Below are 12908 nucleotides of genomic sequence, written 5' to 3'. Positions count from 1 at the left end.
GCTGTTGTGAGGACTAAATAAATCAATTCAAGTAAAACATCATAACAGTATCTAGGACATAGAGCTCAATATCTTGACTTGGTCAAATCCCTCTATTTTATTTTCTTATAGCACCATGACCTCTCCCTTAGCATTTTATGCTTGTCTCTCCCTAACAGACTAAAATTTCTAACAAAGCAAAAACTATATTTGTTCTCTAGAAATAGAACACAATAGTATTCAAAAGATTTATTGGGGGGAAATAGCTAAAAGGAAGAGGCTGAGGCCCAAGAAAGTGACTTTTCTAATTAATACTATACAAAACTTTATCTGTGTGACTCCAATGCCCATACATGGCCACTACACCATGCTGCCTCCTATGTAACTACGTAACAGTCTTGTAACTGCTATGTGGCCAAAAAAAATAAAATAAAAATTACAAAACTATACATTGTGTGCCAACACAAAGAGCAGGGCCCCTGTGTTTTTTCTTTTTTGGTATGTGCCTCTGGCGGAAACCGAATCTGGTACTCTTTGCTTCGCAGGCTGACGCTCTAAGCACTGAGCAAAACTGGCCAGGGCGAACATTGCATTTTTTCAAAGAGCGATCTGAAGTTGACACAAAGCTAATACAGGTGCAGGGTTACTTCCATTGTCACGGACAGCTCCAGCTCTCACATTGCTCACCTAGGTTCCCTCTTCTTTATCTTATTTATTTATTTATTTATTTATTTATTTATTTATTTATTTATTTTTCATCCTCACTCGAGGATATTTTTTTACATTTCTCCTCAGACAGAGGGAGAGAGAGAGAAAAAAAATCCATGTGAGAGAGACACATCGATTGGTTGCCACCCGCACGACCCCACCTGGGGCCAGCGACAACCGACAACCGACAACCGACAACCGAGGTGCGTGCCCTTGGCCAGAATAGAACCCGGAATCGAACGGGGGGACTCCCTGGTCCGCAGGTCGATGCTCTAACCGCTGAGCCAAACCGGCCAGGGAGGTTCCCCCTCTTTAAAAAAGTAGGATGGACCAGATCATTTCTAAAGTATCTTACAATTCTAAATTTCAATGACAATAAATCATTATGTGTCAATTTTTAAACTATTTTTTAAAGGAAGTTTAACAAGCAGACTGAACCAGATGGCAGGTGCTTTTCAGGGAGAGCTTCATGTTAAAGAATATGTTCAAGTGACTTAATAAACCCTATTAACTAAGTAAGTTAGGAAGTCTTTGCTTAGAAATTATAAGAGATTCCACGTTGAGAAAAATGTGAACAGCCATACACACATACACACACACACACACACACACACACTCTCCAACACATGAGTCAAGGCTGCCACTGTGAAACCCTAGGGCCTACAAGACAGTGGCAAAATGTGTTTAAAATGTGTCTTAGAAAAGTACAAAAATCGGGCTGACCACTACATAGAATAAAAAATAAATTCACGGGATGCATATGCTGTATACTGTACTGTAATACAATTAAAATAGGCTTTCAACTCAAACGTGAAAGGTAGTAACAATTCTGACATCGTATACTTTCAAAGTTGGGATAAACTGACAACCCTAACTCTACTTCAGCAGCAATCCAGTGTTCCTTCAAAGCAGGAAAGAGACAAGAAAAAAAAATGAAACTGTAAGGACCATTAAAAATACATCTTGGAAAGCTAAAAAAAAAAAAAGGCCAAAATCTTAAAGCAAAAGATCAGGTGCACAGGAAATGCAGGTACAGGACTGCCAGAGGTCTGTCAGCCACTCCCGGGTAGAGAGCAGAAACGTGCCTGCTGGCTCCCTGGGCCCCTCTGCCCTCCACGACCCCCGGAGTACCAGAGCAGCGAGGGGAGCCTGCTCTGCCCTGCTCCAACGCGAACTCCGAAGGGAGAGGGAGTTAGCACCCCAGCGGCCGACAAACCCGGGCTGCGGCTGTCGATCGGAAGCCACCTCCGCGGCACTGACCACCGCCTGGCGGAGCGGGGCTGGAAGGCCAGGCCCGCGGGCAGCCCAGTCGCTCCTCACCTTCAGGGTCCACGGCGCTGCGCTCCACATCAGCTGCTGCGGCGATCGCTGCCCACGCCGTCCCGCAGCGATCAGCGATCTCACGCTCACCCAGATCCCCGCCATTGTAGCCCCTCTCGACAGGCGCAGGGCTGACCTCTCACCTCGCCGAAGGGGGCGGCAAAGGGGAGCGCCTCTGCTTCGGCCAATCACGAGCCATGAGTCCGCGGCCCCGCCCCCTGCTGTGAGGGAGGGGCGAGAACGGGCCAGAACCAACCAATGGAGCCTGGAGCGGGACTATTGAGCGGTTGCGCGCTGGGACCCGGAGGAAGGTGGGAAGACTGGCGGCGCGGTCAGCGGAGACCCAACAGTGGTCTGCGTGCCCACTAAACCCCAGGAGTGAGCGAGGCAGGGAAGACGCGTGAATTCAGTCCGTCCTGCTTGAGGTCAACCCTGTACTGTACCAGCGTCCACTTAGCAACCAACCTGCAGCCAAGCCACTTAATAATATCAGTGAGTCACCTCCGCCCACGACCACCCTGAAGTCCTAAGTGTTCTGAAGTACAGACATGTGCCCAAACTATATCCCTGCAAAGCACCAAATTAAGGTAAGGGTTGGGACAAATGCGGTAACACAGAGAACGCTCTAGGTCCAGAAATGGGAGATCTAAGCTCAAGTCCTATCTCTGCCTCCTAATACCTTCCTTTTGGGGGAATTCGCCATCACCAGAGTCAGGTTCTGTTGCCTGCAAGCAGGCACCCTTATTAGTCCAACTACTAAGGGTCAGACCTGTGCTAGATGTCTCAAATTCTGTATCATTTAATCTTTACAAGAACCCTAGTGGCCCATACATTATGCCCACTCAGAGAAATTGAACTTGATAGAGAGTCACTCTGGTAGGAAATAGTAAAACTAGGGTTTGAACCCCGGTCTGGCTGTCTTCAGGGACTAAGCTTTTGTTTTGTTTTGTTTTATTATGGAAAAATTTTAACAAACACCAAAGATAGAAAACCATATTATGATCGCCCAGGCACCCATCACACAGCTTTAGTAAATCAACATGTTGTCAGTCTTGTTTCATCTATTTCCCGTTTTTATATTTTGTTGTCATATTTTAAAGCAAATCTCAAACATCAGGTCATCTCACTTATAAATTGGCCAGAATCAGGGGCTCTGCTCTTAGCTATCTTGCTACTGCTAGAGTCACCTTGAATGAGTTACAAAGGTAGGAATGACCTTGAATATGATACAGCACGGCAAATGCCAAAGAAAATACAAAATGTTTGGAGATATCAAAGCCGTGACATTTCATGGGATTTTAAAATGAAAGTAGGAACTTTCATGACAGACAAAATGAAAAGAAGTATCAGTTCCTCAGGATTTCTCACTTTTGTATCTATGGCTAGAATAATTTCCTACCCAGGAAACTTGCTTTTCTTTTCTCTTTCTCCCTCCTATTTTTACCCTTTGGAATTGGTTCTCCTTAGATCCTCTCTGTTTTATCTTATAGAAGTTCTTTTCATGAAAGGCACTTGTGGCACAAAGTAGTTGTTCCATAATATCTGTTTTCCACTTATTTCTTCAGTAAGAGAGTTCCTGAGTTTTAGCTGAGCACATAGCCACCTGGCTAAAGGCTGATATATGCAGCCTCCCTTACAAGAGGTGTGGTCATATGACTAAGGGCTGGGTGGTCAAATGTAGGAATTGTGCCCCTAAAGAGTAAAGGCATGCCCTCTATTTCCCCTTTTCTCCTTTCTGAAAGATATGCTGTTTGGTGCTGAGCAGCCATCTTAACCCATAAAACAGGAGCCCCATGTTTAAGGGAGCATAAGAATAAAAAAGGAGGAACCCAGGTTCCTAACACCATGGAGCCATCTTATCAGCCTCTGTTGCTTAATACATAGAGGGTTATGTGACAGATATATAAATGTTTACCTTGTTTAAATCACTGTTATTTCTCCCTTTACTAAAGCGGCCAAAACTGTATGTACAACTCAGAATTGAATATTCAGAAGTGAGGTGCTGACATAATGAAACCTGAAATATGTGATGATAATGGTGACAACCTCAAAATAGCAAACCAGAAACTGAAAGCTAATTACCTTTGTCATGCCATAGCACCTCTTTGGTGAAATGGTCACTTTCAAAATCTTGGACGATACTGCTGTCACCATTACTGACATATCCTGCAATTCTAATATAGTGTTTTCAAGGGAGAATGATTGGTATTTTGAGCTCAACAGTTCTTGTCTGAGCTATGCTGCACATTTGGAGATATTTATAACCTCCAAAACCCTGCTGCTTGTTAGCAACGTCTGAAAACAGTTTTCATATATTTTGTCCAATTTCCTATTTATCCATAGTGGAAGGGAAGCAGGGACTCCATCTGGAACCACTGTGGAACCATAAGTCTTCTCTCAGAATTCTGAAAGCATCTTTACATCGTCTTCTAGCTTTCAGAGTTGCTTTTGAGTAGTTAAATGCCCATATTATAATTATAATTATTATTATTTTTAAATCCTCATCCGAGGATATTCCTCCATTTTATCTTCAGATAGAGTGGGTGGGAGGGAGGGAAAGAGAGAGAGAAACATCGACGTAAGAGGGACAAATTGACTGGTTGCCTCCTGCATGACCCCGACCAGAACCACAACTGAGATTCATGCCCTTGGCCGGAAGATAACAGCAACTCTTTGGTCCATGGGGCAACAACGTTCTAACCACTGAGCCAAAATGGCCTGGGCTGCCCATCTTATTCTTGATCTATTGTGTCTTATTACAGTTAGCTATCTACTGTTCTGTGGTGGGGTTGGAGCAGAGAGAAGGTTGGGGTATAAATTTGGGAATCACGAGCAGCCACATGCACAATAGCAAGACTATATTCTCTATAGGGATCCTGACCTTTGAGCTACATATATTTGACTCTTTTTGAGTGAGAGTAAGTACAGGCTAGGTATGCTGTTTGGAAACTGTTTCCCCAAATCCACTTCCCTATGTGGTACCTGGTTCAAGTTAACCAAAAGAGGAATTTGTAAGATATTTAGGCAGGTGTGAAGTGGTAGCCATTACCATAAGATAAGTAACATAGTTTCCTAGAAGGTCTCAGTTTGTCCTTAGTCTCCACTGGCATCCAGCTTGTTTTGCCCACTACTAGCCCTGCTAACTACCAACAACCCCAGGTTCACCACCAGATGTTTCATTGCAGACCCACAGAGGCAGTAGCTATCCAGAAGCAACTGCTTCTCATTGAACCCTCCATGAGATCCTCACATTCCCATTTGGCAGTCAGACATGCTTGGTTTCTCAGCTATCCCTCAAATTCCAACACGTCCACCTCCACCAATGCATCAGGCAGGCAGACTGTTTTAATTTCTCTTTTTCTAATCCTCTGAAAGGAGCCTGTAGCCACTGACTAAGGTGACTGTGCACTGGGGAAGGGAAAATAACCAGAATTTTCAGGAATTTCTTGGACCCTGGCTCTGAACTGATACTAATTCTTAGAAACTCAAAAATGTCATTGTGTTCTAGTGAAAGTAGGGTCTTATGGAGATTGGGTGCTCAGTGAAGTTTTGTTTTGTTTTTTTTATCCTTACCTGAGGACATTTTTCTATATTGTGTTCAGATAGAGAGAGAGAGAAACATTGACGTGAAAGGGACACATAGAGTGGTTGCTACCCACACGACAAAACCAGGGCTGAGGACAAACTGCAGTGGAGATATGTGCCCTTAAAGGGAACCAAACCCAGGTCTCTCTGGACCACAGGCCGACACTCTAACTGCTGAGCCAAACCAGCCAGGGCTCAGGGGAGTTTTGACTTGGGTCTGTGGCAAAGTGAGCCTAGTGCATTCCTGAGCCTATATAATGGTTATTTCTCCAATTCAAGAATGTGTAGTAGGAATAGACATGTCCCTCTGTTATTCATAAAAGCTCTACTTCCGACTTCCGGTCAAGATGGCGGCGTAGGTAAAGGTGGTATCGCGTCCTCCCACAACCACATCAAAGTTACTTCTAAACTGCAGAACAACCATCACTCAAAACCACCTAAAATCAAGCTGAATGGAAGTCCTACAACTATGGAATTAAAGAAGCAGCTGCATCGAGACTGGTAGGAGGGGCGGAGGTGGACAGGCTGGTCCCACACCCATGAGTGGTGGATAAAAATCAGGAGGACACCTTGGCTGGGAATGTCCTCCCTGAGGACTGAGGGTCCCCGTCCCACACCAGGTGCCCCACTCAGGGTTCCAGTGCCAGGAAGAGAAGTCCCCATAACTTCTGGCCAGAAAAACCAGCAGTAACTGAGGCTCAGGGAGGCTGAGGCAGCTGGAGCCCCAGGCAGCTCCTTAAAGGGCCTGCCCACAGATTATCAAACTCACTCCCTCTAAGCTTGGATGGGAGGCAGCTCAAGGGCGCCAGAGACATACAGGGAAGAACTGAGCTGTTTGGATTTGGAGCAAGGGCTGGAGAGGCAGCTTTGTCCTGGACAGACTTGCTGTCAGAAGCCTTTGTTCCTTTGGTGAGCCCTTCCCTGGGGCGGCAGACAGCCGCCGTATCTGGGACTCTGGCAACCTGGCTCACACTGGTAGCCCCGCCCTGGTGACTCCCTGAGGCCCCGCCCCGCCCCACCCAACTTTCAGGCCCACCCCACCCAACTTTCAGGGCCACCCAACTGTTACCAGTTCCGTAACCATAGGATTGGCCTGTCTTGGATCCTGCTTCAGGTTTTCCTAAATTCTTTCAAACGAGCAACATCTGGTCTCAGCTAGCCCCATACATCCCGTTAAGTAATACATAGAAACAAACACAGGTAAGAAGCCAAAATGAGGAGACAAAGAAACAGGTCCCAAATGAAAGAACAGAACAAAACCCCAAGAAAAGAACTAAGTGAAATGGAGATAAGCAACCTAACAGATGCTGAGTTCAAAATACTGCTTATAAGGATGCTCAATGAACTTAGTGAGGGCCTCAAGAGCATAAAAAAGGACCAGTCAGAAATGATGGATGCACAGTCAGAAATGAAGGAGGAATTAACTGAAATAAAGAATAATTTATACAGATTCAATAGTAGAGTACGTAAATCCAAGAAGGAAACCATTGGTTTGGAATATAAGGAAGCAAAAAACACCCAATCAGAACAGCAAAAAGAAAAAAGAATCCAAAAAAATGAGGATAGTGTAAGGAGCCTCTGGGACAACTTCAAGTGTGCCAACATTTGCATCTTGGGGGTGCCAGAAGGAGAAGAGAGAGAACAAGAAATCGAAAGCCTGTTTGAAACAATAATGGCAGAAAACTGTACTAACTTGGTGAAGGAAACAGACATACAAGTCCAGGAAGCACAGAGAGTCCCAAACAAGAGGAACCCCAAGAGGCCCACACCAAGACACATCATCATCAAAATGCAAAAGGTTCAAGACAAAGAGAGAATCTTAAAAGCAGCAAAAGAAAAGCAGTTAATTACCTACAAGGAAGTTCCCATAAGACTGTCACCTGATTTCCCAAAAGAAACTTTGCAGGCCAGAAGGGAGTGGCAAGATATATTCAGAGTGATGAAAAGCAAGAACCTATGACCAAGATTACTCTATCCTGCAAAGCTGTCATTTAGAATCGATGGCCATATAAAGAGTTTCCCAGACAAGAAAAAGTTAAAGGAGTTCATCACCACCAAACCGTTATTATATGAAATGTTGAAGGATCTTTTTGAAGAAAAAGATAAAATATATGAACAAACAAAATGGCAATGAATACATATCTATCGACAATGGAATCTACAAACAAAATGAACAGGCAGAACAGAAACATTCTCACAGATACAGAGAACATTTTGTTGGTTGCCAGATGGAAGGGGGGTTGGAGGAATGGGTGAAAAAGGTGAAGGGATTAAGAAGAACAAATTGGGCCCTGGCCAGTTTTGCTCAGTGGTTAGAGCGTCGGCCTGCAGTCCAGAGAAACCTGGGTTCGGTTCCCGCTAAGGGCATGTACCTCGGTTTCAGTTTGTCCCCAGCCCTGGTTGGGTCGTGCAGGTGGTGGCCACTTGATGTGTCCCTTTCACATCGATGTTTCTCTCTCTCTCTCTCCCCATCCCACTCTATCTGAACAAAAAATGGAAAAATGTCCTCGGGTGAGGATTAAAAAAAAACAAGAACAAATTGGTTGCTAGACTGACAAACCTCAAAGGGAAGGGAGACTTGGGGGGTGGGAAGAAATAAACCAAGGAACTTATATGCATATATGCATAACCAATGGACACAGACAACAGTGTGGGAAAAGGCAGGAGGGGGGCAGGAGTGGGGGGGAGGGGGTCAGTGGGGGAAAAATGAGGAACATCTGTAATACATTCAACAATAAAGATTTTTTTTTAAAAAGCTCTATTTCCTTGACTGAATCCTGACTGGTTCATGGGGTAAGAAGGGGAGAAGTTGTGCATAACTATTTGAGTAATGAAAGGATAGACTGTGGCATAAAATGCTAGTTGTCCCCTAATATCTATCTATCTTCCTCCTCTTTATTAAAAGAACTCTCACAATTAGTTGGGTTCAATGCCCTCAGGTAAGAGCTACGTTTACCAACATCCATCACAGTAAGAGTGGCCAGGTTACTAAGTTTTAACCAATAGAATGTAAGCAGAAGTGACATGGACAACTTTTGGGTTGTGTCCTTAAAGGGAAGGGATATGCCTTCCACTTTTTCTTCTCCTGCTCCCAATTTCCCAGAATGTCAGCACAGAAGGAGGGTGGGGTGATAAGAAAGACAGGCAGATGTTGAGGAAAACAAAACAATGTACAAGGAGCTTTTAGGTACCTGACATTGTGGAACTGTCATATCAGCCATGGAATGTTGGCTCAGATTTTTATGCAAAAGGGAAAACATTGTATTTTGTAGTTACTATGGTTTATTTTGTTTTGTCGTACAGTAACCAAATAATAGAGCACTATTATGTATCTTTGCCCTTTTCAGTTAAAGTTATATGTTAATAGGAAAATCTCTAAGACAGTTGAGGACATGAAGGACTGGCTAACTGTTCTCCAAATATGACAACTCTTCCTTCAGGGCACACTGCTAGGCAACATTTTCTAGCCTCCTAGCCTCAGGTATGTGTTAATATACCTGAGTCCCAGCCAATGGACTATGAGTGGGAGTAAAATACATCAGCCTTTAGGCTTGGTTCATAAAAATATCCATGGAACCCTTTGACCTCTTTCTCCTCTGTTTATCTTCTGAGACTATAGGCACTGATGGAAGGAGCCTTCGTTTCTCAATGACTAAGGAGAACAGAATGTTCTTGCTTTTCCACACTGAATTGTGACATGAGCAAGAAAGAAACTTATTTTTCTTAGGCCATTAAGATATGAGGACTGTTAAAGCAGTTAGTCTATCCAACCTCATACAGTATTAATAAAGGAAAATTAAATGGACTATGACAAAAAGTAGTATTTAAGAGTAAAATAGATTCTTTTTTATGAAAATAGAATGAAAGAGTATTTAACACTAAATTACATAATTCATAATTTTGACAATGAAGAACTCTTCAAAATCAAATAGTTTTCACTATGACTAAATTAGACTACTGCTTAAAAAACTTTGTCATACTATCACTGCATACCTGTCAAAATGGCTACCATCAATAAATCCACAAACAAGTATTGGTAAGGATATGGAGAAAAGGGCACTGTCATGCAGTGTTGGTGGGAATGGAGATTGGTGCAGCCACTGTGGAAAACAGTATGGAGGGTCCTCCAAATAATTAAAAATGAAACTGCTTTATGACCCAGTGATTCCAATTCCGGGTACATATTTGAAGAAACACAAAACACTAATTCAAAAAGATACATGTACCCTTATGTTTATTGCAGTGTTATTTACAATAGCCAAGATATAGAAGCAACCCAAGTGCCTACCAACAGTCAAGTAGACAAAAAAAGTGGTGGTACATATATACAAAGGAATTTTATTCAGCCACAAAAAAGAATAATATCTTGCCTGGCTGATGTGTCTCAGTGGTTGAGCAACGACCCATGCACCAAGAGTTTGCCAGTTTGATTCCCAGTCAAGCAACATGCCCAGTTTGTGGGCCAGATCCCCATTAGGGGACATGCAGGAGACGGCAGATCAGTGTTCTCTCTCATTGATGTTTCTATCTCTCTCTCCCTCTCTCTTCCTCTCTCTCTAAAAAAAAAGCAATAAAGGAGGAAAAATTAATTTAAAAGAACGAAATAAGCCCAGCCAGTGTGGCTCAGTGGTTGAGCATCAACCCATGCACCAAGAGGTCACTGGTTCAATTCCTGGTCAGGGCACATGCCCAGGTTGTAGACCTGATACCCAGTGGGGAGCATGCAGAAACATCTATCTCATTCATGTTTCTATCTCTCTCTCCCTCTCCCTTACTCTCTCTCTAAAATCAATAAAAAAATTATTAAAGAACAAAATTAATGAACAAACAAAACAGAAACAGACTCATGTACAGAGATGGTTGCCTGAGGGGAAGGTGAATAGGGAACTGGGTGAAAAGTGAAAAAATTAAGAAATTCAAATGTTAGTTACAAAATTGTCATGGGAATGTAAAATACAGCTAGGGAATATAGTGAATAATATTGTAATAACTATGTATGGTACCAGGTGGGTACCTGAAATATCAGGGGAATCACTGTAAATTATATGGTTGTCTAACCCCTATGCTGTACACCTGAAACTAATATAAAATATATGGCAGCTTTCACATAAAATTCCAAATTTTGTGTTTCTCTTGAGATGTCAAAAGATTTAACAACGCAGGGATTCCCACACCAAAACATTCCAAAGCAACCTCATTTGCCACACCTAGTCCTTCACTATTCTCTTTAGATGTCTGTGTTTTTTATCATTATTCTTTAGGTGGGAAACCTGAAGCATCTTAATCCAGGAAGTGATATTGTATTTGTATTTTAGAAAATATTTTGCATCATTCTAGAACTAGAGCAAATATCACATGGATAAATCTCACAAAGATATGATGGAGTAAAAAACAAATGAATAATAAATAAAAGAAAAACAAGCTGCTGAAGAATATACTCAGTTTGATACCATTTTTACCAAAGCTTTAAAATATGTGAAACTGGTCTGTTGGTGGGCAAATTCAGGCTTAACAACATTTAGCAACCACTGCCTCTGCAGAGGACTGTTACCACACTCACAGCTAGGATTTTGCGCTAAATAGTTGAGAGGTCCCCAGGCCGACTACACACTCTGACAAAAGGCATGGAGTCTCTCATTTGCACAGATTGGATTCCTCATAAATTTACCAAGTCAAGAATTCCAGATAAAGTGTTTCAGCCTTCACCTGAAGGTCATGAAAAATATGGCAGGGAACCACAGCACCTTCATAAACTACATATTGTTACCAGAATACAAAGTACAAAAAGACATCAATATTGGGGAAAAGATGTCATAAAGATGCTTGGATTAGAAAAAGTGCATACTCCTAAATTTCTTACGAACATCCCTTCGGTGAATGCAAAACTGAAAGTGGTTAAACATTTGATAAGAATCAAGCCCCTGAGGTTGCCATAAGGACTTCCAACAGAGGAGGACATGGCTCTACAAGAGCACTGGGGAGTTAGGAATTAGGTAGCATCTAAGGCCCGTGGACCAGGAAGCACTTAAGTCCTAATGCCAGAGCTGTTTCAGATTTAAAAATGCAAGTCATTTTCATCTAAAGATGGTTAGAAAATGTTCTCATTAAAATATATATATATTTTTTTTAATCTTTATTGTTGAATGTATTACAGATGTTCCTTATTCTTCCCCCATTGACCCCCTCCTCCCTACTTGCACCCCCCTCCCGCCTTTTCCCACACTATTGTCTGTGTCCATTGGTTATGCATATAAGTTCTTTGCTTTATTTCTTCCCACCACACAACCCCTTTCCCTTTGAGGTTTGTCAGTCTAGCAACGAATTTGTACTCCTTAATCCCTTCACCTTTTTCACTCATTCCCCCAACCTCCCTCCCATCTGGCAATCAACAAAATGTTCTCTGTATCTATGAGAATGTTTCTGTTCTGCCTGTTCATTTTGTTTGTAGATTCCATTGTCGATAGATATGTATTCATTGCCATTTTGTTTGTTCATATATTTTATCTTTTTCTTCAAAAAGATCCTTCAACATTTCATATAATAACGGTTTGGTGGTGATGAACTCCTTTAACTTTTTCTTGTCTGGGAAACTCTTTATATGGCCATCGATTCTAAATGACAGCTTTGCGGGATAGAGTAATCTTGGTTGTAGGTTCTTGCTTTTCATCACTGAATATTTCTTGCCACTCTCTTCTGGCCTGCAAAGTTTCTTTTGAGAAATCAGGTGACAGTCTTATGGGAACTTCCTTGTAGGTAACTAACTGCTTTTCTCTTGCTGCTTTTAAGATTCTCTCTTTGTCTTGAACCTTTTGCATTTTGATGATGATGTGTCTTGGTGTGGGCCTCTTGGGGTTCATCTTGTTTGGGACTCTCTGTGCTTCCTGGACTTGTATGTCTGTTTCCTTCACCAAGTTAGTACAGTTTTCTGCCATTATTGTTTCAAACAGTTTTTAAACTTCTTGTTCTCTCTCTTCTCCTTCTGGCACCCTCAAGATGCAAATGTTGGCACACTTGAAGTTGTCCCAGAGGCTCCTTACACTATCCTCATTTTTTTGGATTCTTTTTTCTTTTTGCTGTTCTGATTGGGTGTTTTTTGCTTCCTTATATTCCAAATCAATGGTTTCCTTCTTGGATTTACATACTCTATTATTGAATCTGTGTAAATTATTCTTTATTTCAGTTAATTCCTCCTTCATTTCTGACTGATCATCCATCATTTCTGACTGGTCCTTTTTTATGCTCTTGAGGCCCTCACTAAGTTCATTGAGCATCCTTATAAGCAGTATTTTGAACTCAGCATCTGTTAGGTTGCTTAT

At 42.3% G+C, this 12908-nt stretch overlaps 1 protein-coding gene and 1 pseudogene across 3 annotated transcripts in view; one reads left to right on the top strand and one right to left on the bottom strand.

Moving 5' to 3' along the window:
* The window catches only part of PCCA (propionyl-CoA carboxylase subunit alpha), a 429374-nt gene extending 427230 nt beyond the window's left edge, over window positions 1-2144 (bottom strand). For 2 of the 3 annotated variants that reach the window (XM_036250627.1, XM_036250628.1), the window contains exon 1: window positions 2008-2132. In XM_036250627.1, coding sequence (XP_036106520.1) covers window positions 2008-2112 — 105 coding nt within the window. In that variant the 5' untranslated portion in view covers window positions 2113-2132. Of the gene's footprint in view, window positions 1-2007 lie in introns of all 3 variants that reach the window. The other variant, XM_036250623.1, reaches the window with a different exon arrangement.
* Window positions 2145-2555: 411 nt separating this feature from the next.
* Window positions 2556-11628, top strand: LOC118622376 (annotated as a pseudogene).
* The last annotated feature ends 1280 nt before the right edge of the window (window positions 11629-12908 follow it).

Source organism: Molossus molossus, unplaced genomic scaffold (assembly GCF_014108415.1).
Source record: "Molossus molossus isolate mMolMol1 unplaced genomic scaffold, mMolMol1.p scaffold_m16_p_9, whole genome shotgun sequence".
Lineage (NCBI taxonomy): Eukaryota > Metazoa > Chordata > Mammalia > Chiroptera > Molossidae > Molossus > Molossus molossus.
The sequence above is the reverse complement of the archived record's forward strand: the minus strand, read 5'-3'. Positions and strand labels throughout refer to the sequence as shown.